Source organism: Taudactylus pleione, unplaced genomic scaffold (genome assembly GCF_031769625.1).
Source record: "Taudactylus pleione unplaced genomic scaffold, aTauple2 ptg000125l, whole genome shotgun sequence".
NCBI lineage: Eukaryota > Metazoa > Chordata > Amphibia > Anura > Myobatrachidae > Taudactylus > Taudactylus pleione.
This window is the reverse complement of record NW_028284527.1, coordinates 11365306-11392107: the sequence shown is the minus strand read 5'-3', so window position 1 is coordinate 11392107 and position 26802 is coordinate 11365306. Positions and strand designations below refer to the sequence as shown.

Sequence of the window (26802 nt, the reverse complement as noted above, 5' to 3'; positions counted from 1 at the left end):
GCCGGCCCTTTACTTATGACACAGGCGCACGCTTGGCACTACTTTGTTGATGCACGTGCGGCTACTGCGCACACAATTCACAAACACAGAAAATAATTTTTTTTTTGGTTTGGACTGGAGTGTACTTTCGGGGGTTACAGCACCCTTAACGGTCAAGTCGTTCGGCCCTTTACTTATGACACAGGCGCACGCTTGGCACTACTTTGTTGATGCACGTGCGGCTACTGCGCACACAATTCACAAACACAGAAAATAATTTTTTTTTTGGTTTGGACTGGAGTGTACTTTCGGGGGTTACAGCACCCTTAACGGTCAAGCCAGCCGGCCCTTTACTTATGACACAGGCGCACGCTTGGCACTACTTTGTTGATGCACGTGCGGCTACTGCGCACACAATTCACAAACACAGAAAATAATTTTTTTTTTTGTTTGGACTGGAGTGTACTTTCGGGGATTACAGCACCCTTAACGGTCAAGCCAGCCGGCCCTTTACTTATGACACAGGCGCACGCTTGGCACTACTTTGTTGATGCACGTGCGGCTACTGCGCACACAATTCACAAACACAGAAAATAATTTTTTTTTTTGGTTTGGACTGGAGTGTACTTTCGGGGGTTACAGCACCCTTAACGGTCAAGCCAGCCGGCCCTTTACTTATGACACAGGCGCACGCTTGGCACTACTTTGTTGATGCACGTGCGGCTACTGCGCACACAATTCACAAACACAGAAAATAATTTTTTTTTTGGTTTGGACTGGAGTGTACTTTCGGGGGTTACAGCACCCTTAACGGTCAAGCCAGCCGGCCCTTTACTTATGACACAGGCGCACGCTTGGCACTACTTTGTTGATGCACGTGCGGCTACTGCGCACACAATTCACAAACACAGAAAATAATTTTTTTTTTGGTTTGGACTGGAGTGTACTTTCGGGGGTTACAGCACCCTTAACGGTCAAGCCAGCCGGCCCTTTACTTATGACACAGGCGCACGCTTGGCACTACTTTGTTGATGCACGTGCGGCTACTGCGCACACAATTCACAAACACAGAAAATAATTTTTTTTTTGGTTTGGACTGGAGTGTACTTTCGGGGGTTACAGCACCCTTAACGGTCAAGCCAGCCGGCCCTTTACTTATGACACAGGCGCTCGCTTGGCACTACTTTGTTGATGCACGTGCGGCTACTGCGCACACAATTCACAAACACAGAAAATAATTTTTTTTTGGTTTGGACTGGAGTGTACTTTCGGGGGTTACAGCACCCTTAACGGTCAAGCCAGCCGGCCCTTTACTTATGACACAGGCGCACGCTTGGCACTACTTTGTTGATGCACGTGCGGCTACTGCGCACACAATTCACAAACACAGAAAATAATTTTTTTTTTGGTTTGGACTGGAGTGTACTTTCGGGGGTTACAGCACCCTTAACGGTCAAGCCAGCCGGCCCTTTACTTATGACACAGGTGCACGCTTGGCACTACTTTGTTGATGCACGTGCGGCTACTGCGCACACAATTCACAAACACAGAAAATAATTTTTTTTTTGGTTTGGACTGGAGTGTACTTTCGGGGGTTACAGCACCCTTAACGGTCAAGCCAGCCGGCCCTTTACTTATGACACAGGCGCACGCTTGGCACTACTTTGTTGATGCACGTGCGGCTACTGCGCACACAATTCACAAACACAGAAAATAATTTTTTTTTTGGTTTGGACTGGAGTGTACTTTCGGGGGTTACAGCACCCTTAACGGTCAAGCCAGCCGGCCCTTTACTTATGACACAGGCGCACGCTTGGCACTACTTTGTTGATGCACGTGCGGCTACTGCGCACACAATTCACAAACACAGAAAATAATTTTTTTTTTGGTTTGGACTGGAGTGTACTTTCGGGGGTTACAGCACCCTTAACGGTCAAGCCAGCCGGCCCTTTACTTATGACACAGGCGCACGCTTGGCACTACTTTGTTGATGCACGTGCGGCTACTGCGCACACAATTCACAAACACAGAAAATATATATTTTTTTGGTTTGGACTGGAGTGTACTTTCGGGGGTTACAGCACCCTTAACGGTCAAGCCAGCCGGCCCTTTACTTATGACACAGGCGCACGCTTGGCACTACTTTGTTGATGCACGTGCGGCTACTGCGCACACAATTCACAAACACAGAAAATAATTTTTTTTTTGGTTTGGACTGGAGTGTACTTTCGGGGGTTACAGCACCCTTAACGGTCAAGCCAGCCGGCCCTTTACTTATGACACAGGCGCACGCTTGGCACTACTTTGTTGATGCACGTGCGGCTACTGCGCACACAATTCACAAACACAGAAAATAATTTTTTTTTTGGTTTGGACTGGAGTGTACTTTCGGGGGTTACAGCACCCTTAACGGTCAAGCCAGCCGGCCCTTTACTTATGACACAGGTGCACGCTTGGCACTATTTTGTTGATGCACGTGCGGCTACTGCGCACACAATTCACAAACACAGAAAATAATTTTTTTTTTGGTTTGGACTGGAGTGTACTTTCGGGGGTTACAGCACCCTTAACGGTCAAGCCAGCCGACCCTTTACTTATGACACAGGCGCACGCTTGGCACTACTTTGTTGATGCACGTGCGGCTACTGCGCACACAATTCACAAACACAGAAAATAATTTTTTTTTTGGTTTGGACTGGAGTGTACTTTCGGGGGTTACAGCACCCTTAACGGTCAAGCCAGCCGGCCCTTTACTTATGACACAGGCGCACGCTTGGCACTACTTTGTTGATGCACGTGCGGCTACTGCGCACACAATTCACAAACACAGAAAATAATTTTTTTTTTGGTTTGGACTGGAGTGTACTTTCGGGGGTTACAGCACCCTTAACGGTCAAGCCAGCCGGCCCTTTACTTATGACACAGGCGCACGCTTGGCACTACTTTGTTGATGCACGTGCGGCTACTGCGCACACAATTCACAAACACAGAAAATAATTTTTTTTTTGGTTTGGACTGGAGTGTACTTTCGGGGGTTACAGCACCCTTAACGGTCAAGCCAGCCGGCCCTTTACTTATGACACAGGCGCACGCTTGGCACTACTTTGTTGATGCACGTGCGGCTACTGCGCACACAATTCACAAACACAGAAAATAATTTTTTTTTTGGTTTGGACTGGAGTGTACTTTCGGGGGTTACAGCACCCTTAACGGTCAAGCCAGCCGGCCCTTTACTTATGACACAGGCGCACGCTTGGCACTACTTTGTTGATGCACGTGCGGCTACTGCGCACACAATTCACAAACACAGAAAATAATTTTTTTTTTGGTTTGGACTGGAGTGTACTTTCGGGGGTTACAGCACCCTTAACGGTCAAGCCAGCCGGCCCTTTACTTATGACACAGGCGCACGCTTGGCACTACTTTGTTGATGCACGTGCGGCTACTGCGCACACAATTCACAAACACAGAAAATAATTTTTTTTTTGGTTTGGACTGGAGTGTACTTTCGGGGGTTACAGCTCCCTTAACGGTCAAGCCAGCCGGCCCTTTACTTATGACACAGGCGCACGCTTGGCACTACTTTGTTGATGCACGTGCGGCTACTGCGCACACAATTCACAAACACAGAAAATAATTTTTTTTTTGGTTTGGACTGGAGTGTACTTTCGGGGGTTACAGCACCCTTAACGGTCAAGCCAGCCGGCCCTTTACTTATGACACAGGCGCACGCTTGGCACTACTTTGTTGATGCACGTGCGGCTACTGCGCACACAATTCACAAACACAGAAAATAATTTTTTTTTTGGTTTGGACTGGAGTGTACTTTCGGGGGTTACAGCACCCTTAACGGTCAAGCCAGCCGGCCCTTTACTTATGACACAGGCGCACGCTTGGCACTACTTTGTTGATGCACGTGCGGCTACTGCGCACACAATTCACAAACACAGAAAATAATTTTTTTTTTGGTTTGGACTGGAGTGTACTTTCGGGGGTTACAGCACCCGTAACGGTCAAGCCAGCCGGCCCTTTACTTATGACACAGGCGCACGCTTGGCACTACTTTGTTGATGCACGTGCGGCTACTGCGCACACAATTCACAAACACAGAAAATAATTTTTTTTTTGGTTTGGACTGGAGTGTACTTTCGGGGGTTACAGCACCCTTAACGGTCAAGCCAGCCGGCCCTTTACTTATGACACAGGCGCACGCTTGGCACTACTTTGTTGATGCACGTGCGGCTACTGCGCACACAATTCACAAACACAGAAAATAATTTTTTTTTTGGTTTGGACTGGAGTGTACTTTCGGGGGTTACAGCACCCTTAACGGTCAAGCCAGCCGGCCCTTTACTTATGACACAGGCGCACGCTTGGCACTACTTTGTTGATGCACGTGCGGCTACTGCGCACACAATTCACAAACACAGAAAATAATTTTTTTTTTGGTTTGGACTGGAGTGTACTTTCGGGGGTTACAGCACCCTTAACGGTCAAGCCAGCCGGCCCTTTACTTATTACACAGGCGCACGCTTGGCACTACTTTGTTGATGCACGTGCGGCTACTGCGCACACAATTCACAAACACAGAAAATAATTTTTTTTTTGGTTTGGACTGGAGTGTACTTTCGGGGGTTACAGCACCCTTAACGGTCAAGCCAGCCGGCCCTTTACTTATGACACAGGCGCACGCTTGGCACTACTTTGTTGATGCACGTGCGGCTACTGCGCACACAATTCACAAACACAGAAAATATATTATTTTTTTAGCACTTGGGGGGAGCACCCCTGATGGACAGAGCACCCCCTGAACAACACTGCAGCACTCCTTTAGGACTGGGACACTGCACAGGACTTTGGAGTGGACACAGCCCCTATGGAGAACTGACTGCACAACACAGTCCAGCCAGCCCCTATGGACTTTGAAGTAGTGGACACAGCCCCTATTAACAACAGCAGCACAACACAGCCAGCCCCTATGGACTTTGAAGTAGTGGACAACAGCAGCACTACACTACACTACACTACACAGCCCTAACTCCCACCCTCCCTCTTCACTGTCCACAGCCGAGTGAGAAAATGGCGCCGACGTGGGTACCTTATATAGGATCCAAAACCCGCGAGACTCGGAAGGCGGGATGATGACGTTTTGCCTCGATTTCAGATCCGAGTCAGGCGGGAAAAGTCGAGCCTGATTCGGATCGGACTCGGATCGGGGGGGCTCGGGGGGTTCGGATTTCAGAAATCCGAACCCGCTCACCCCTAATATATATATATATATATATATATATATAAATCCACAAAGTGAAGGCACTACTCCTTGTTTCAGTATTCTTATCAAAAAAAGTTTTTTTATTCACCACCCAGTGAACATAACACCATCACTGAAGCATATTGTCCATCCATTGAAGAAATGCATATAAAGCAGTTCATATAACAGTCAAGATACTTATGATATCAACGTCGTCAAGATACTTATGATATCAACGTCTGTCGACTTCGGTCCACTTCAGGGCCGTTCTATACTCACAAAGGCATATCAACAATCCAGCGTGGTATACAGGTATGGCACATCAAACCCCCATTTTAGCAGGACTATTTAAACCTTACCCTTAATCCAATCTTTATCTCACCTGTGTGTCCCGGCTGGCGTGCGTTCCAGCCGTCTGTGCATGCGCATGATTTGCTCAATCTCCACAGACTACTCCGTGTACTCGCGAGACAACAAGCATCCAGCCCTCCTTGATGGCGCACACTTCCATGTGACCATCAAAACAAACGGAGAGCTGGCCAGCGTTGCTGTGTTGTCATGGCAACTCGATTTATTAACCCATGCACTACCGCACATATTCATATTATTAGGTAAATAAGGGATATCTATTCATCAATCCCTAAGTCCAACTATCGCTGATCCTTACTGATGGGGGGTTGTGTGCCTCACCTGCAGTCAAAACTTTAGATATAATTATAATATCACTCTATAATGTAAAATATCTCACCTTATACAATACATTAATACTATCAATGAACATGTATTAAATATTAAAAAGATATATTCGTGCAAACCTATAACCAATCTCTCTATATTACCTCAATAATGCAAATAGTGTATGCTTGAACCATATAACCCCTTATTCACTTTAGGAACTATAATTAATTACTACATACGCCAATATACTATATTCACATATTACCCGCATTGAATGTGAACATTGGCGTATGTAGTAATTAATTATAGTTCCTAAAGTGAATAAGGGGTTATATGGTTCAAGCATACACTATTTGCATTATTGAGGTAATATAGAGAGATTGGTTATAGGTTTGCACGAATATATCTTTTTAATATTTAATACATGTTCATTGATAGTATTAATGTATTGTATAAGGTGAGATATTTTACATTATAGAGTGATATTATAATTATATCTAAAGTTTTGACTGCAGGTGAGGCACACAACCCCCCATCAGTAAGGATCAGCGATAGTTGGACTTAGGGATTGATGAATAGATATCCCTTATTTACCTAATAATATGAATATGTGCGGTAGTGCATGGGTTAATAAATCGAGTTGCCATGACAACACAGCAACGCTGGCCAGCTCTCCGTTTGTTTTGATGGTCACATGGAAGTGTGCGCCATCAAGGAGGGCTGGATGCTTGTTGTCTCGCGAGTACACGGAGTAGTCTGTGGAGATTGAGCAAATCATGCGCATGCACAGACGGCTGGAACGCACGCCAGCCGGGACACACAGGTGAGATAAAGATTGGATTAAGGGTAAGATTTAAATAGTCCTGCTAAAATGGGGGTTTGATGTGCCATACCTGTATACCACGCTGGATTGTTGATATGCCTTTGTGAGTATAGAACGGCCCTGAAGTGGACCGAAGTCGACAGACGTTGATATCATAAGTATCTTGACGACGTTGATATCATAAGTATCTTGACTGTTATATGAACTGCTTTATATGCATTTCTTCAATGGATGGACAATATGCTTCAGTGATGGTGTTATGTTCACTGGGTGGTGAATAAAAAAACTTTTTTTGATAAGAATACTGAAACAAGGAGTAGTGCCTTCACTTTGTGGATTTGGTTGTAGAGGTATCAAATGCGGATACTTCCATGAAAGAGCACACCCAGGATGAATTTATAAGGATAGTGCATAAGCTTACAGTTGTATATATATATATACATATATATATATATATATATATATATATATAAAACGTCTGGATAAATACTGAATTAGGCCTGAAACCTTAGGTAAATGGGGAATAAATCATAGCTGATTAATCAACCCTAGGGATTCATACAGCCCTTGGAGGGAGAGGGCATCCAATCTATGGATCCATCTTGTCTCCAGTTGTAGCAATTTCTTCCCTCTATCACCACCTCTAAGTGACTTGGGTACATGATCTATGATCTTATATCTTAGTGTCGCCATACTATGTTTCAATCTAGAAAAATGCAATCAATCTGCGATCAATCTTATATATACATATACGAGGGTTGTTCCAAAAGTAATGCCTAAATGCTCACAACTCAAATTTTATTATAGATACAGATTTGAAAATTTGCAGTAAAATACTTTGAAGTCTTAGTAACAGAATGACTCTACTCAAAAAATTCACCATCTGCCCTCAAACATTTTCTCTACCTCTCAACCCAAGCTGTGAATCCACTTTGGAAAAATTCCAGTGGTTGGTGTTTGACCCAGGAACGTATGGCATTTTTAACAAATTCTATGTCTTCAAAATGTTGCCCCCAGAGACTGTATTTGAGAGGGCCAAACAGATGAAAGTCAGAAGGGGACAAATCAGGACTGTATGGTGGATGTGGCATTATTGCCCACTCCATTTTGGCAATGGCCGCAGATGTTGCCATTGAGGTGTAAGGTCTGGCATTGTCGTGGTGTAAGATGACATTTGACAGTTAAATTGTTTACCTTTTTTTGCGGATGGTTTCTTTCAGCTTCTTAAGTGTAATAATGTATCGATCACTGTTGATTGCTTGGTTTGGTTCCAAGTAATCGATGAGAATAACACCTTGGCAATCCCATAAGAATGTGTCCAAGACTTTGTTTACGGATCGCTGTGATTTAAATTTTTTTGTCCTAGGTGAACTTGGGTGTTTCCATTGCTTTCATTGGGCCTTTGTTTCTGGGTCATAAAGGAATACCCAGGTCTCATCTCCTGTAATGACATTTTCCAAAAACGTCTCAGGGTTGGCTTCAAAGTTGGTCAAAAGGTCATTGCACACTTCCACCCTCTGGGCCTTATGATCCCTGGTTAATTGCTTTGGAATCCGTTTAGCACACTCTTTATATTATCCCAAATCATTGATTAGTGTTTCTACAGTGCCATGGCTACATTCAAGTTCATCACTGATATCTCTGATGGTCACACAATGGTCTTTCTGAATCATGGCATCGACTTTGTTTCGGTTCTCTGCTGTCACTGCAGTTGATGGTCTGCCACCACGCGGTGTGTCGCACACGGACGATTCTCCCGATTGAAAATGCTTCATCCACCTTCTGACATTGCTATAGTCAATTGTACACTCACCGTACACTTTTTTCAGTCTTTTGTGGATTTCTGTAGCACTGCAGCCATCTTTTTCCAGACATTCAATGATGGCTCTTTGTTTCATCTTGGATTCCATGGACTACCTAAACAAAAATACATATATAGCTAGCAGACATATTAAACTACAAACTGACAAAGTTTCAAATAAATATTGCATATTATTTCAGCGTTATGAGCATTTAGGCATTACTTTTTGGACAACCCTCGTATATATATATATATATATATATATATATATAATATAGCTGTGCATCTTATATTACAAATTTACATTTAATTACACTTTTCATCTGTCCTCTTTACAGCAACCCTCTCATGTTCATCTTCCTATATGGAGGCTCGGATATCAATGTGGTATTTACAGTCTTTGGGATATTCAGCAAATGACGTTTTTCTGAATGATCCACGATGTCGTCCTCAATTTTATGGCAATTTGCTGATATTTTACATCTCATATGATCAATGCGGGACAGTCAGACAGGTGAGATGAGTGTTTCTGACAAAAGAAACTTGACTTTTATTATTGTACTGTCAATTAAAAAGTTACACATATAAAAAAGGTTCACTCTTAAAATGCATTTGCAACTATTTCATGCTTCTGAAAGTTACAAAAATTGTAGAATGATAGTAACTAACTTGCCCTATGTGGTGTTGGAAATGATGTGTGTGCAGGTCTTGAAGGCTACATTTCATGTCCTTATGCAATCTACAAAACACATGCCTAAGACGGCATCTGTATGCTGCTCTAGGTGTCCTAATAGCTTATATGGTTGGGTGCTTTACACCTGGGTGCCTGGTCCTATAACCTGTTGGAAATTATGTGTGTGCAGAATTATATAGGTACACACCAGTGGATGACTAAAAACAGGAAATTAGAGTTATGGTAGACTTACCTAGATAACTCCTTTTCTTCGAGGTCCATACGGTCCACAGGGATACCATGGCGATATTATGGTTGGAAGACCAGGCACCAAACAGTTAAAGCTTTGGCTCCCAGAATGCCCATGGTCCTCCTCCATATATAACCCTCCCCTAGCCATAGGACTTCAGTTTAGTTAGCAAGCCTAAAGGCAGGAGAAGGAAAGAGGAGAAGAAAGAACAAACATACACCAGAAACACTCTTACAAAAGATGAGGGAATCTGTGACCGAAAGAAAATAATCCAGTGAAGCCAGGTGCTTCAGGGTGGGTGCCCTGTGGACCCTATGGACCTCAAAGAAAAGTATTTATCTAGGTAAGTCTACCACAAGTCTAATTTTCTTCTCCTGGGTCCATAGGGATCCACAGGGATACCATGGGGATGTCCTAAAGAAGTTCCTCTAGGGTGGGGGATGCTCCTGAGTAGAAAGGAGAACTCAACACCCAAAGGAAGCATCCTGAGAGGCAAAAGTATCAAAGGCATAGAACCTAAGAAAAATGTGAACAGAAGACCACATGGAAGCCTTGCATAATTGTTCAGCAGAGGCACCATGACTGAATGTCTACTATGACCCTACAGACCAAGTAGAATGCACTATCACTGTGATTGAGACAGGAACATCAGTCTCTGTATACACCTGGGAGATAATCATGCATAGCCATATCACCAGAGTCTGTTAACTAGCTGGCCATCCTCGTTTGTGAAAACCATATAATACAAAAAGAGAATCTGATTTTCTTAATAGAATTCGTATGTTCCACATAAATACGGAGAGCACAAACTACATCCAGGGAGGCTTCACCTACAAAAAGGTCTGGAGCCTGAAAGCTGAAACCACAAATTCTTAATTTACATGAAAATGGGACACTACCTTTGGAAGGTAACCCTTCCATGTATGAAGAACAGCTTTATCCTGGTGAAAAATAAAAAAATGGGGAGCGACAAGAGAGCACTGCCAAATACAAGACTCTGCAAGCAGAAGAGATAGCAAGAAGAAAAATTGTCTTTGCTGTCAACCACTCTAAATCTACAGAGTCTAAAGGTTCAAAAGTGGATGCTTGTAACCCCTTAAGAACCAAAGACATATCCCACGGTGATACAGGTGGAACAAAAGGAGGCTGTACTCACAGAACTCCTTGGAAAAAAATTCTAACATCTAGTAATGTAGCAATATTCTTCTGGAACCAGACTGACAGTGCAGAAACCCACCCTCTTAAAGTAGCCAGGCAGAGACTATGGTCTAATCCTGCCTGCAGAAAAAAAAAGAATCCTGGAATTTCTGAATACCCTAGGATCATATTCCCTATGGGAACACCATTGATCAAAGGTATGATAAACTCTGTAATAGATGGCGTAGAAACAGGCTTCCTTGCCCTAAGCATCATCTGAATAACCAAACTGGAAAATCCGTTTGCTTTTAGGATAATAATTTCAAGAGCCACGCCATCAAAGCCTGGCGGGGCAAGTCCAGATGTGGACAGGGACCCTGCATTAGCAAATCCTGCCACAGAGGAAGATGATACAGACTGTCTACTGACAGATTATGTATGTCAGTAAACCAATGACATCTGGGCCAAGCTGCAGCCACCACTATTACTGTTCCACCTTCCTGCTTGAATTTCCTGAGAACTTTTGGGAGCAGGGAAATTGGAGGAAAGAGATACGTCAGTTTGAAGCCATGATTGCCACTAATGGGTCTCTAAACCTGGACCCACACATAGGGACCTTGTGGTTGTGGTGTGATGCCATGAAATCTATCTCTGGTAGGCCCTATTTTTTTTACCAGGAGCTGAAACACTCGCAAATAGAGAGACCACTCTCCGGTGTATGTCCTAGTGACTTAGACAGTCTGCATAACCTATTGTGACTCCCTGATGATTGAGGAAGACCACTGTAGTCACATTGTTGGAATGGATCTGGACTGGCCTGCCCTGGAGCAGGTCCTGTGCTTTGATAAATGCTCTGTATACTACTCGCAGTTCCAGAATGTGTATTGGCAAATGACCTGTCACTGCCCTCCATACACAAGTCTGGCATCCATGGTGAGATCCAATTTGGAATCCAGAACAGGCACCCTTTGTTTAGATGATCATTTCTCAACCACCACAGGAAGGAGTGATGAACCTCTGGAATGAGAGGGATACTCTGAGACCTTATAAGATGATGCTGTCCATTCCACCTGGAGAGAATCAATCTTTGTAGAGATCTGAAATGGAACTGGGCATATTCCACCATGTTGAAGGTATTTACCATGGACCCCATGACCTGCATTGCTGTGTGAATGGGTATCCTCTGATTTTGAAGCCATTGTAGCAAAGAAAACCTGTCCAGTGGTAGAAAGATACTTTGCCAGAGAATCCAGTAGCACCCTCAGATGTACTTGTTGGAAAAAGAGAAGACTATTTCCAATTGATTACCATCCCTACTCCTATAGGACAGGTAGTGGTCAGCTATAGATGATGTTGTAAAAACCTCCGTAAACTGTTAATATCAGGAGGCTGTCCAAGTATGGGAGCATTTTGACTCCTTCCAGAACAAAGGACATGGTAATGTTGCTGATGAACAGCAAAAAACTCAGAAACCCAGGATGAATAGTGCAATATTTACATGCAGATATGATCCTGTATGTTCATGGGACCATGAAATCCCCAGGTTCCATTGCCATCATAAATGACAGTAGGGTCCTCCATACAGAACTTGGGAACATGGATGAACCTGTAGAGAGATTTCAGATTCAGAATAGAGCGATACCCATTTAGCTTCTGAGCCAAACACAAATCTGAGTAATAACTCCTTCCTTGTTAGTTAAAGGAACCGGTATTATTACCCCTGAATTTAGCAGAGCATAAATGGTTTTGATAGGATCTGATGGGGGAGTTGCGCAAACAACCTGTCAGAGTTCAGCCGGGGATCGGCCATCCCTTACCGTCCCGCGGGCTTCCTCTGACTTCCCGGGCTTCGAGGTGCTGAGCATTCTCCCTGATGCTGGTGTCTCGGGCGGCCTGGTGTGCGGGGATTGGAGTTCCTGTTATGGGCGCCACCATGACACTTCCTTCTGTGACTATCCTTCCTTCCCTGACAGTCTGGCCGGTCAGCTGACGCTGTGGACCAATCAGTGGGCTTCCAGGGGTATATATCCGGCTCCTGTGTATCAGGTAGTTGCCTGAACAACCATTGTCGCTGCTAGTGTTACTAGTGGTCTCTCGTTCCAGGTTCCCTTGCTTCCAGTGATCTATTCCTGTGTGCAGCTATATCATCCATCTCACCAGTGCTTACCATCTCAGCCTGTGTGCAGCTATACCATTCATCTCATCAGTGCTTTACCACCTCAGCCTGTGTACAGCTATATCATTCATCTCACCAGTGCTTTACCACCTCAGCCTGTGTGCAGCTATATCATTCATCTCATCAGTGCGTTACCACCTCTCCTGTGTGCAGTATACCTCCATTCCACCAGTGCATTACCACCGCTGCCTGTGTGCAGTATACTATCCATTTCACCAGTGCTTTACCATCACAGCCTGAGTGTAGTTATACGTACCCACCTCTCCAGTGTCATAATCTCTGGCTGGCTCCAGTACCACTACCCACCTCGTTACTGGAGTCTGTGGTCCCCACCTACGTGTTACAGTATTGCACCGTGGTGCACTCTTTCTAACCGGCAACCCGGTAGAGTGTGTCCACAGTGCATACTTCCTTGTACCTCAAGTACAGTGCCCCTACGGGCCCCTTACTGGCACAGACCCTTTGGGCCACGAGTGTTCGTCTCTCCTTTTTCCCACAGGCTTTGGTCACCTAGTCAAAGGACCGCGACCTGCTTACGAGGTGCAGCTCAAGCCCATATCCCGATTGGTGGGGTCACTGGTGAACACCATCTCGTGGGTTAGATTCCGCACCTTTGACTAGGTCTCGCCAACGACCAAGACCCATGGATGCGGAGGTCGTACATTCAGGCCCCTCGCCTCCATTTCCAGCATCAGGCCTCAGCTTCCAGAAAACCGCCTCCCAGCATGACAGTTTGTTCAGGCCAAATGGAAGCTACAGGCTCCCCAGGTACTGGGAATCCCCAGGAGCTAACGACTCGCATGGATAACCAAGAGGCGGCACAGCAGCATGTGGCCCAGTACCTACAGGAATTATCTGGTCAGCTCCTATCTATTCAGAACACTCTGGCAGCTATGTCTCATGCTCCACCTTCTGTCGCTCCTACGGTTTCTCCTGTATTACCTTCGGGGGTCGTTCCTCAAAAATCCCGTGTGCACTTGGCTACTCCCGAGAGGTTTGATGGTACTCCTCAATGATGTCGTGGTTTCATAAACCAGTGTGAGATCCAGTTCGAATGCCTACCCCAGAATTTCCCTACCTCCCGGTCTAAGGTGGCCTATGTAATTTCATTACTAACCGGGGCAGCTCTGGATTGGGTCTCCCCCTTGAGGGAACGAGCAGATCCGCTCATATCTAGATATGAGGAGTTCGTGGCAGCTTTCAAAAGGATCTTCGATGAACCCGGGAGATCTGTCTCTGCTTCTTCAGATTTGCTTCATGTCCGTCAGGGTACCCAGTCCGTCTGGCAACATATAGTACAATTTCAAACCCTGGCGTCCGAACTAAAATGGAACGAGGAAGCACTTAAGGCAGCCTTCCTACATGGCTTATCTGAGAGGATGAAGGATGAATTGGCATCTAGGGATTTACCTCCCGCCTTCTCGGATGTTATATTCCTCTGTATAAAGATTGACCTTCGCCATAGAGAGCGGTGGGGAAATAGGAGGCGTGGAGATCATCCTCGGGATCGCCCATCCTTGGGAGGTCATTCCTCTCCTTCCTTCTCTAGCAGTGAGGAGCCGATGCAAATTAACAGATCCCGGTTAAGTACCGCCGAACGGAACCGGTGTTTTCAAAATAAATTGTGCTTGTATTGTGCTGCTCCGGAGCACACATTATGGAATTGTCCTGTGTTGACGGGAAACGCAAAACCCTAATTGATGTTGGGAGCATGCAATTGGGGGTTATTTCTGACTCCTCCCAAATAAATGACAGTTTATTGCCTGTGTCACTCTCCTACCAGTCCAGGACAAGGATGGTTAAAGCCCTTGTGGATTCTGGGGCTGCCGACAGTTTTATTTCTAAGTCACTGGTTCAGACCCTAGGCATTCCGGTGGTTCCATTGTCAAATAGATTACTGCTCTCTGGTGTAGATAGACCTTGCTAGGGAGATCCATCTCCTCAATACCCCTGCCAGTGTTCCTCCAGATTGGATGTCTGCACAAGGAGACTTTTGAATTTTTTGTTCTTCCCGACTCAGCCTATGAACTAGTTTTAGGCCTCCCCTGGCTACAAAAGCACAATCTTACGTTTGAGTGGTCCAGTATGCAGATTTTATTGAGGGGGCCAAGTTGTTTCCATGGATGTCTCATCCAAGTACTCCCTGTCCGCACTAACGCGGTGTCCTCCAGTGGAAATATAAGCTTCCCCCCGTCTGACAAGCCCAAGTGTTCCTCTGTTCCCGGTCTACCAGCAGCTTATCAAGATTTTGCTGATGTATTTTGCGAACAGGCTGCGGATAAACTTCCACCTCATCGTTCCTGGGACTGTGGTATTGAGCTCCTGCCAGGGAAGAACCCTCCTCGGGGTCGAACCTACCCATTATCAGTTTCTGAAACAGCCGCTATGGCGGCATATATAAAGGAGAATCTAGCTAAGGGGTTTATCCGGCCCTCCACTTCTCCAGCAGGAGCGGGGGTTTTTTTTGTTAGCAAGAAGGACGGCGGGCTTCGGCCTTGTATTAACTACTGGGGTCATACCCAGATTACTGTAAAGAATCGATATCCTCTGCCTCTGATTCCGGAGCTTTTTGATAAAGTTCACGGGGCCTCTGTTCACCAAACTTGATCTGCGGGGTGCGTATAATTTAATACGTATTAAAGCTGGAGATGAGTGGAAGACGGCTTTTAACACCAGAGACGGCCACTTCGAATATCTCGTAATGCCCTTCGGACTCTGCAACGCCCCAGCGATATTTCAGGGTTATGTGAACGAGATCTTCCGGTATGTCCTCTACAGTTTTGTTATAGTCTATTTGGATGATATTCTAATTTTTTCCAAAAATTTGCAAGATCATCGCCAGCATGTCCGCGAAGTCTTGTCGTGCCTCCGGAAGCATCATCTTTATGGAAAAATATCCAAGTGCCTTTTCGAACAAACCTCGGTACCCTTCCTCGGGCACATAATTTCAGGAAAGACCCTCCGGATGGATCCGGAGAAGTTAAAAGCCATTTCTGACTGGCCGTTACCAAAATCCTTGAAGGCTACTCAACGCTTCTTGGGTTTTTCAAATTATTACCGGCAGTTTATACCAAATTTCTCCACAGTGGTGTCTCCTATCACAAATCTCACAAAGAAGGGTGCCAATCCCATTCGCTGGCCAGATACTGCCATCCAAACCTTCCAAAAATTAAAAGAAGCCTTCTCCACAGCACCTATCCTGTGCCAACCCCAATTGGACAAACCGTTCACAGTTGAGGTAGATGCTTCTTCAGTAGGGGTAGGGGCAGTGCTGTCTCAAATCTCAAGTGATGGAAAGTACCATCCCTTTGGGTATTTTTCTTGTAAGTTTTCCATTGCCGATAAGAACTACGGAATTGGTGACCAGGAACTACTAGCAATGCGGTTAGCTTTAATGGAATGGCGGCATTTGTTGGAAGGAGCCAACTTTCCAGTTACCGTGATCACAGATCATAAAAACTTAATCTACCTCCAAACGGCTCACCGTCTAAATGCTAGACAGGCCCGTTGGTCCTTGTTCTTTTCAAGATTTAATTTAAAACTTAAATTTCGTCCTGGCAGTCTAAACAGAAAAGCTGATGCCCTCTCACGGTCTTTCTTGTTCAGCACTCAGGAAGAGGATCATCAACGTTCCCGACCAATTTTAGATCCTGTAGTCTTCGCCTCTACTCAAATTTTGACTCCTCCCCCAGGGAAAATTTTAGTGACCCCAGAACTACGGGGAAAATTACTAACTTGGGCTCATAGCTCTCTGTTTGCTGGCCATTCTGGTATCCTCAAGACTTACAAGTTCCTTCAGCATTCCTATTGGTGGCCCACAATGAAAGGGGATATTCAAGAATTTATTCTTTCATGTGTAAAATGCGCTCAGCATAAGACTCCCCGCAAGAAGGCAGCAGGTCTCCTGCGACCCCTGTCCATTCCTAATACTCCTTGGACCCATATATCCATGGATTTCATCTCTGAACTACCATGCTCCCAAGGATACAATACCATATGGGTAGTGGTGGATCGCTTTTCTAAGATGGCACACTTTATTCCATTGATGGGTCTCCCTTCTGCTCCTCAGTTGGCAAGAGTCTTTGTTAAGGAAATATTCAGGTTGCATGGACTTCCTAAAGAGATCATTTCCGACCGCTGAGTTCAATTCATAGCTAAATTTTGGAGAGCCTTATGTAGAACTTGTGGAACCAAGTTAAAATTTTCTTCAGCCTACCATCCACAAACTAATGGGCAAACCGAAAGAGTTAACCAAGAGCTGGAGACTTTCATAAGACTCTTCGTTTCCTCCTCACAAGATAACTGGCTGGATCTATTACCTTGGGCAGAATTTTCACACAACTTCAAATATCACACTTCCTCCAATGCCACTCCTTTTTTTACGGTGTTTGGGAGACATCCTCGAGTCCCATATTTTCAAAATTTGCCTACAGTAGAGGTCCCTGCAGTTTCTGAATTGGTGGAATCTTTCACAACCGTTTGGAAGAGGGTTCATTCCTCTCTGATGCAGTCGTCCAAGAACTACAAAAACTTTGTGGATAGAAGACATGTCGCTGTTCCACTGCTGAGAGTTGGAGATAAAGTCTGGGTATCCTCCAGGAACATCCGATTGAAAGTACCCAGTATGAAGCTAGCCCCATGCTTCATTGGTCCTTACCGTGTTCGCAAGGTCATCAACCCAGTCGCGTATAAGTTGGAACTCCCTCCTCAACTAAGAATATCCAATACCTTTCATATTTCTTTGCTGCGTCCTCTAGTGCTGAATCGTTTTCAAACTTCTGCTCCCAAGTTACCTCAAGTGCAAACTTCTCAAGGTACAGAGTTCAAGGTAGGGAGGATTTTGGACTCTCGATTTACCAAATCTAGCATCCTCCAATATCTCATTGACTGGAAAGGGTACGGAAGAAAGGGCATGGATCAGAACCACAGACGTTCACGCGCCTCAAATGGTTCGAGCCTTCCATATTAGATTTCCTGGTAAACCTGGTGGGTGTCCGGTGTCCACCCTGAAAGGGGGGGTACTGTCAGAGTTCAGCCGGGGATCGGCTGTTCCTTACCGTCCCGCCGGCTTCCTCTGACTTCCCGGGCAGTCGGGCGGCTGGTGCGGCAACGTGGGAGGTGCTGAGCATTCTCCCTGATGCTGGTGTCTCGGGCGGTCTGCTGCACAGGGATTGGAGTTCCTGTCATGGGCGCCACCATGACACTTCCTTCTCTGACTATCCTTCCTTCCCTGACAGTCTGGCTGGGCAGCTGATGCTGTGGACCAATCAGTGGGCTTCCAGGGGTATATATCCGGCTCCTGTGTATCAGATAGTTGCCTGAACAACCATTGTGGCTGCTAGTGTTACTAGTGGTCTCTCGTTCCAGGTTCCCTTGCTTCCAGTGATCTATTCCTGTGTGCAGCTATATCATCCATCTCACTAGTGCTTACCATCTCAGCCTGTGTGCAGCTATACCATTCATCTCATCAGTGCTTTACCATCTCAGCCTGTGTACAGCTATATAATTCATCTCATCAGTGCTTTACCATCTCAGCCTGTGTACAGCTATATCATTCATCTCACCAGTGCTTTACCACCTCAGCCTGTGTGCAGTATACCTCCATTCCACCAGTGCATTACCACTGCCGCCTGTGTGCAGTATACTATCCATTTCACCAGTGCTTTACCATCACAGCCTGAGTGTAGTTATATGTACCCACCTCTCCAGTGTCATAATCTCTGGCTGGCTCCAGTACCACTACCCACCTCATTACTGGAGTCTGTGGTCCCCACCTACGTGTTACAGTATTGCACCGTGGTGCACTCTTTCTAACCGGCAACCCTGTAGAGTGTGTACGCAGTGCACGCTTCCTTTTACCTCAAGTACAGTGTCCCTGCGTGCCCCTTACTGGCACAGACCCTTTGGGCCATGAATGTTCATCTCTCCTTTTTCCCGCAGGCTTTGGTCACCTAGTCAAAGGACCGCGACCTGCTTACGAGGTACAGCTCAAGCCCATATCCCGATTGGTGGGGTCACTGGCGAACACCATCTCGTGGGTTAGATTCCGCAACTTTGACTAGGTCTCGCCAACGACCAAGACCCGTGGATGCGGAGGTCGTACATTCAGGCCCCTCGCCTCCGTTTCTTCCTGCAGCCTCAGGCCTCAGCTTCCAGAAAACTGCCTCCCAGCGTGACACAACCTTCCTGGGTGTAACCTTCTAGGAAGCTGTCCCGCAAAAATCCCCCAGTAGAGAAGGGGATTGTAAAAAGATAATAATATTTATTGGAATCTGGAACAGTCTAGCTGGATTGTTGCATGCTTCCCCTATAAGCTCAGTGAGTTGTTCAGACTGAGAGACTCTAGCCTAAAATCACCTTCTGGTGTCTGAACCCCAGGTTTATTAGGCTTCAGGAGCTGGTACTTCATTCTCTATAATGAGGATTAGATTTACCGCCCCTGTTAGAGAGTAACATCCTCTGATGAATGATGCTCCTTCTCTGAGATAGGCCCAGAAGGAGACACTTGTGTATCCTCTGCCCCCTCAATGGATATATCAGAATCTGAAACAGGATGAACTGAAAAAATGGTGCAGTCCTTGTATATATCTATAGCTGATGCCTTATTCGCCTGTTACATGTGCCAATAAGTAGATGCTAAAAACCAGATTCTGAACTGAGTGTACATAACTCTCCATCCAGAAAGGATGTATGGGAAGAGGAAACATAGGCCCTCATTCAGAGCCGTACGCTCTGAGCAGAGCGCACGCTCTGAATGAGGGCCGGGCTCCATGAAAATGGAGCGTCCTCCTGGACGCACGTATAGCTGAGGGTCACCACCCACAGGCTATACGTGCGTGCATTGTGATGGCCGCGATGGTCGTGACCATCGCGACCATCGAAATTGCGAGCCGGAGCTTGCGGTTGAGGTTTTCAACCGCAAGCTCCGGAGTGATTTTGGCTCTATCAGAGCCAAAATCACTCCCACTGACATCACTAGTGATGTCAGTGGGCCGGCTTTTGACGGGAGGCGTTCCCGTGGGAACGCCCCCGTCAGGGAGGCACGCCCCCGGCACGCTCACCAAAGGGGGCGTGCTGTCAATCAACATTGACAGCACGCCCCCTTTGATCGGACACAACGAGCGAAGGACTTTCCTTCGCTCGTCGCGTCTGGCGCATGCGCACGACGGAGCTCCCTCCGTCGTGCGCATGCTCAGTCCATAACATCGACCCACTTGCGAGCGGACAGCCGCTCGCAAGTGGGTCTGAATCAGGCCCCTAGGCTGTAACCGTGTGTATAATCAAAAAATGGGAGACAGTGTGGAGGCTGATCCCTGAACAGGTGCTGGCGAGGTGGACTGTTGTGGTGTATAACAATCAAACCACAGTCCATCTTATATGAAATCCTGAGAGGCACTCTGCATCCTCTGTAACTGCACAGGATTTACATTACATGAAACCAGCACAGAGACAACAGGTCTCCTGTTTACCTTTGTCCTGAGACATGAGAATTACTTCCGGCTTCTGGTGCATCTCTACACCAGAAGCAAGTACTGCCACGTGTGATTCCCCGCAAGCGAGGAATCGCCTCCTGACATCTCCGAGTTTTCCCTTTATCTTTTCACATATTTAAAGTAAAGAAAACAATCAAAAAGTTTTATGTGACAGTCTTCACAAATCTAATAAATGTGAAGCACTCAGAAAAAAATAACAGTGATAGTTATAATTGACAGCAGAAATTTGGAAATAAGCACTAAATCACAATCACATTGGTATAAGTGCAAATGCAATCAGCAGCTAGCAAACAGTCACATACAATGCATATCTAATATAATTACAATGGGCTCAAAATCAACTTCAGCAACACAAAGTAATAGTAGGATATAGAGCACCGTATACCTCAACCAAATTAGAGGTGACAGGGAGACTGCCAGACCCTCCTGAGACCACAGCTACCAGGTGCACTGAGCGTGGACCGTGAGCATCTCATACATATGGATGGCAGATGGAGCAACCCAGATGGCGAAACCTATTTATCAGGAGTGCATCTGGGTCGGGGGAGGAGCTGCCGAGGGAGGGCCTACATTCCCTAATGCTGCATTAACCAACCGGGTACACTGACATTGTAACAGCAGATTGCTTCTGCTGCCTATGCCCGGCATCAGATGGTAAGGCCCCGGCTGGTGTAGTAAGGACACGGACAATCCCTGGTACTTACAGCAGCGGCTTCTGGTGCATCTCTACACCAGAAGCAAGGACTGCTGCGCGCGAATCCCCGCAAGTGAGGAAACGCCTTACCTGACATCTCCGAGCACATGGTGCAGTCCAGGTCGCAGCATTGCTGCTAGCTAAGGTCAGCCATGACCCACCCAAATAACCTGCCCAAATACTGATGTTGCGCCTGTGCGTCCTAATACTGACGCTTAGTACTGTTTAATGTCAGGGAAGCGCTTTGTGTAAAGATTATATAATAATGTGCAAGAGAGTCTAACAACCACCGGTGTCAGAGTAAGATAGGGAAAGATACCTGCAGCATTGCATCATAGCAGCGGGCACCCAACTATCCGCAAAAGAGCGTAAACATTCTCAATTGCATTAATACTATTTTTTATATACACTGCTGATACTCCAAAAAAGCATTTTATATATATTTTTTTATTCTTTTATTTAATCTCTTCATTTTTTATTTAATCATTTATTTATTTAATTGTTTTATTTCATTAAATTTGTTTTATTTTACATTATTGATTTGTTTTAAGATCATTTGTAATTTTTTTTCTCTTTATTTATTTTTCAGTTTATTCTAAATGGTCAAAGTTTTAATTCACATACAGTATTCCATTTACACAAACCTATTCCTCAATATAAATAATGTAATTACCATATTCATTACCTACCACTACATGAACATACCACTGTAATCTTTGCACATTTGTATATAATCTTTACATGAAGCGCTTCCCTGACATTAAAGATTTTCTACTTCCTATTTATAATAAGAAGCAAGGAAGCTTATATTATTATTTTATTGATGCTTAGTACTGCCAACTCAAGAAAAACCAAAGTAAAATAAATCATAAAATTAAAGCTTAAAACTGATTAAGCAGTTTCCTGTACAAAAGGTGTGTTTGATCCTGCCGCACCAAATGAACAAAGTGAGGTCCTATGGCTAGGGGTGAGGTATATATGGAGGAGAAGCCGGGGCAATCTGGGAGCCAAAGCTTTAACTGTTTGCTGCCTGGTCTTCCAACCATAATATCCCCATAGTATCCCTGTGGATCCCTATGGACCCTGAAGAAGAAATGGCCCAAGTACTTGTCAGTGGTGTTGTTTCATTGATAGATAGCAGGTACAGCCATATTCACTGTTACATTACACTGGTAATGAAGAGAGGTTGAGTGGAACAGGGTCATATACAGCTCACCAGTCGGTGAATGTATGGTGTATTAGTGGAGGATGCTAGAACAGCTTTATGCAGGTATACATTAGGGTCTCTCATGAGCTAAGCTGAAGATTCTGTCTCCCATCATGTCACTCACATACAGTTCTAGGGGGTTTATATATCAAGCATGGAGAAGTGGACCAGTGGAGAAGTTGCCCATAGCAAGCAATCGGTTCCTACCTAATATTTTATGGAGTGTACTTGATAACTGCTACCTCAAAGCTGATTGGGCAGCTTCTCCACTGGTCCACTTCTCCACACTTTTCTCTACTTGATACATAAACCCCTAAGATAGCTGCAGTCACATGTGCAGGAGCACATCAGGTTGAAGCTGGCTTCCGAACAGGGCTCTGCATAATAGAATAAGGAATAGAGAAATCAAGTGACCCTGTCATGTTCTTGGAGGACCCAAGAGTGGAAGGAAGAACAAGAGCCTATGGGTAGGATGTACTAAGCATCACTTCTGCAAAGCTGTACATCCCCCTTGACTTCGGGTACATACCACGGTTCATTACCACTGTATGCACCAAGAATTTCGCAAAGTACAGCTCTGCCGATAAGAGCTGTCCTTTTGGGTTTAACACCCAGAAGTCCCTCTAGCGTCCTTCTGCGCATGTGCAGAAGGACTCTGGCCATGGGAGCTCATGGGAGGGATCCGATCGGATCCTTCCCAGCCTGGAGCGTTCCATTAAGAAGCCTATAGGCTTCTATTGGGTAACGCCACCTGAAGGTGGCATTACTTAAGGGGGCGAAGCACCGGAATGCAATACATTCTGGTGCATAGCACATTCGGGGAATGCGGTAAACCCCCCGAAAACAGCATTTTCGGGGGTCTTACCACAATTTTACCTTTAGTACATCCCGCCCCATATGTGGCGCAAGGGTTAGATACAATAAATTATAACTTTTAATCAGTTAATTGAAATAGTACAATGTTAATCTACATATAGCGAAGTATAAGATAAAAATTTAAAGATAATGAGAAAAGACAGAAATTGTGCTTATATAAAACTAAAGAAATCACAATGCATGTCTCATAATCTTCCATAATAGTCCGAAATGTTTGTTTCTTCTTATGATTATACCATAGAATAGTGTTCATTGTGATATTATCACACTATTATTATAGATTAGGTTTTATTTTGTGGGGGAGATGATTTGGACCATTAGTCATAAGCGACTAAAAACGATACCCTGTACTACTTATCTGTATATAGAACAGGGTATTGTTTTAGTCACTTATGACTAATACCTCTTTTCCACCAAAAACCCAGGTCTGACCTGTGTTTTCAGACATGGTTCCAACCCAGGTTAGACCCAGGTCAGACACCGTTTACACAGCACCATCGATCTGGGTTATCCTCAGGTCAGCCCCTTTCACACTGAACCTGGGTCTGCCCTACTAAACTTGTGAGGTCATAAAGAAACGGAGGTGACTGCTCCACAACCACCAATCAACTAATTTTAGGCATGACCCAGGTCGGATAACCCAGGTTGTGCCGTTTACATTGCACTATTACTCAGGTCCATCCTGGGTCTGACCCTGGTAGCTACCTGGGTTGGATTGCCGGGTCACTTGACCCAGGTTTTTTTTCAGGGACCCTTTTTCAGTGAGCTGCAACCCAGGTAGACCCAGCAAAAACCCAGGTTTTTGCTCTGGTGTAAAATGGTCCAAATCATCTCCCCCCTCTAAATAATCTATAATAATAGTGTGATAATATCGCAATGAACATGCTTGAACACGTTCCCTCTATTACGGGACCCAAGAGTGGCCCTGAGTGAGTGCAAGAGAATTTTAATGTACAGTAGACAGCACTGAATTATTATATAAGATGACCCTGTTATAAGAACACATACCTTTATATACAATCTATTTAATAAAGAATATTAACACAATTAAAGAATAAAACACATTTAAACTCAAACAATAATAAACAGGTGATCAGTATGAGAAGTCCAGAGGTGTTAGATGGTAGACCACAGCAGATGCTACTATAGATATTAGCTCTTGTAAATAACACCTGAAATAACACCATTTAATTTTAACTTTAAAATTGTGACTGTGTGTAACATTCTACCACTTGTGAATAAATAATCAAAGACTAAATAAGAATGCCTAATGTCTTAATACTCATTAATATCAGCACATTAACAATTAAGAAGTTTGTTCTGCTTTCCTTCAATAGGGTGAGAGAGACACAATCAGCTACTCAAACACAGTGCATGGCCACCATTCAAATCAAGTGATTGAACGCAGCAGACAGCTCAGATTGAATCTCCGTTGTCAGATGTTCCAAAATACAATGGTGCAAATCATGTACCATGCAAATGATGTCACAAACCAAACTCTGACCCGATATGGACTGTATTCTGCTGCGCTGTACTTCTACCAGTCTCCAAGCTTCACCTATCCAGTCTACCAATCACCATATTATGTGGAACTGAATCAGAACTTGTACCTACAGGCGATATTACATTCATCCGACACCAATCTCACCTTATTTGTGGATACATGTGTGGCCTCTCCTGATCCTTATGATTATGTGACACAGACTTATGATTTAATACGCAATGGGTAATAAATGTCATTTTATCACTATTCAATTGACAGTTCACAGTTCTATGCAATATTTTCAGCATTGTGCCACAGTATGTACAGTAAAAAAACAGAAGCGATCACAGACACTAGCAAAAATTCCCCTTGCACCAGTAAATTGTGAAATATCAATCTTCAATTGTTATCAGGGCTGCCGACAGCTCAGCCATACCACAGTACTAAGAGGAGGCGAGGCCAACCTGGGGAGGTGTGGCAGACCCCCTCCTTACAAAAAAAAAATACTATGTGCACCTGTGGGGTCAAGGGTGAGTGTGATTGCTTCCCCCTGAACATCACATAGGGAGAGAGAGGACTGACTGCTGCTTCGGCCTCTCTCCCTAGCCCAGCACACAACAGCAGGTGCTGGTCTGAGGAGAGAGCCTGCTGCAGCAGCAGTCTTCTCTCACTCCCTACCTGAAGTGCCACATCTACAGAGGCTGGTGGGGGGCTGCAGAACCTGAGCCCTCCAACAGACCTGGGCCCATGGAAATAGTACCCACTCCTACCCCCTCTCAGTACCCCTGATTGTTACAGTATCTTTATTAACCACAATAAAGAATGTGAATAGTGCTGCAAAATCTCAGTGAGACAATGTATATAAGACCTGATTCAGATATGTATGTAAACCGATTGTTTATGTACATATCCGATTTTTGTGGGTCTGCGTATGCACAGGAACCGTTCTGCACATGTTAGCATGCAGTGTCTCCAAGCTGTAACATGATTGACATGCTATGGCAATTTGGGACAGGGAGGGGGTGTCATCGACATGCGTTTCTGGAAACAGGGGCATGTTGCACCCATTTTCTGGGAGTGCTGAGGGCAGGGTCTGCTTTGAAGGACACAGATTGCCTGTCACCAGGAGGTGGCTAGTCTGAGTAAGCTTCAGCTTACTCGATGGCCAATTCTACAAACAATGCGACTGATGGTTGTGATGTAGATCTGTAGATCTTCGGACTCTTGGATCTGTGATGCCGGATGGAGGGTCTCTTTCCCTCAGATGCCTCCTTCAGGCATTGGCATATTAGTTGTACAGTATTGCATAGCCACTTTCCTGCAGTTATGCAATGCCATAATTATCTAAATTAGGCCCAGTGTTCTAATGTGCCCATTTGTAATTATAGATTTTTTGCACATCATTTAAGCAAAATCATACATTTTTCTTTCATTTGCTTTTCTATATAATATACTGTATTAATACATCACCTGTTTCCTTATGCTTTTACAGATGTGTCAGAGACTCCACCTACGTGACCTACTATACAAACCAGACAAACCAGGCTCGCTTTGGTTTCCGTGCTTTCAGTTTTATCCAGAGATACTCCAGGGTCTATTTGCAATGCCAACTAACTGTATGCCCAACACGTAGCTACAGCTCCCGTTGCTCCCAGGGATGTATCAACAGACGAAAAAGGGCTTTAGCAACTGCTCAAGAGCAAATTAATGTCCTACTTGGGCCCTTCGAACTAAGAAACAAAAACAAAAAATAATTAAACAAGCAGTTACAATATATGTAATAATCTACCTATAATTAATTCATATTTCAACCTGCTTAGTTGATAGTGTCTATTCTATAAATAGTATTTCATTGCTGATTCATGAAAGCAGTTAGAGTATTTGTTTATGTTTCTTAAGACAGAAGTCATTTTAATTCATTATTGCTTGTTCAATTTGTAGTGTTTAAAAATATGAATCTCTTAATAAAAAGTATACAGTAATCAACAAGAATATATAGTATTTTTGTCTTGCTATCATATGGATTATTTGGCAATTTATAATATCCTTTTGAAGTAAAGGATATTATATATTTTTAACATATAATTTGAACTTTATATTTGTAATGATATTTGTCTAGCAAAAAGGTGAAGCCTTTCATCTATTTTCAACCAACACCTTTTATGTGCATCTGCTATTCATTGTGACTCTGATCTGTGAATTACATTTATATTACATTGCTACCTAAAACAGGGGCATGAATGGTAGACAAAAAAATGGGTGCAGAAACAGATGCAATGGA

General features: G+C 44.6%; 1 protein-coding gene across 1 annotated transcript in view; it reads left to right on the top strand.

The window, feature by feature from the left end:
• The window catches only part of LOC148523939 (scavenger receptor cysteine-rich domain-containing protein DMBT1-like), a 48612-nt gene extending 22270 nt beyond the window's left edge, over nt 1-26342 (top strand). Inside the window, exons 11-13 of the mRNA XM_088472526.1 lie at nt 8871-9046; nt 24376-24764; nt 26014-26342. Coding sequence (XP_088328652.1) covers nt 8871-9046; nt 24376-24764; nt 26014-26275 — 827 coding nt within the window. The 3' untranslated portion in view covers nt 26276-26342. The remainder of the gene's footprint in view (nt 1-8870; nt 9047-24375; nt 24765-26013) is intronic.
• The last annotated feature ends 460 nt before the right edge of the window (nt 26343-26802 follow it).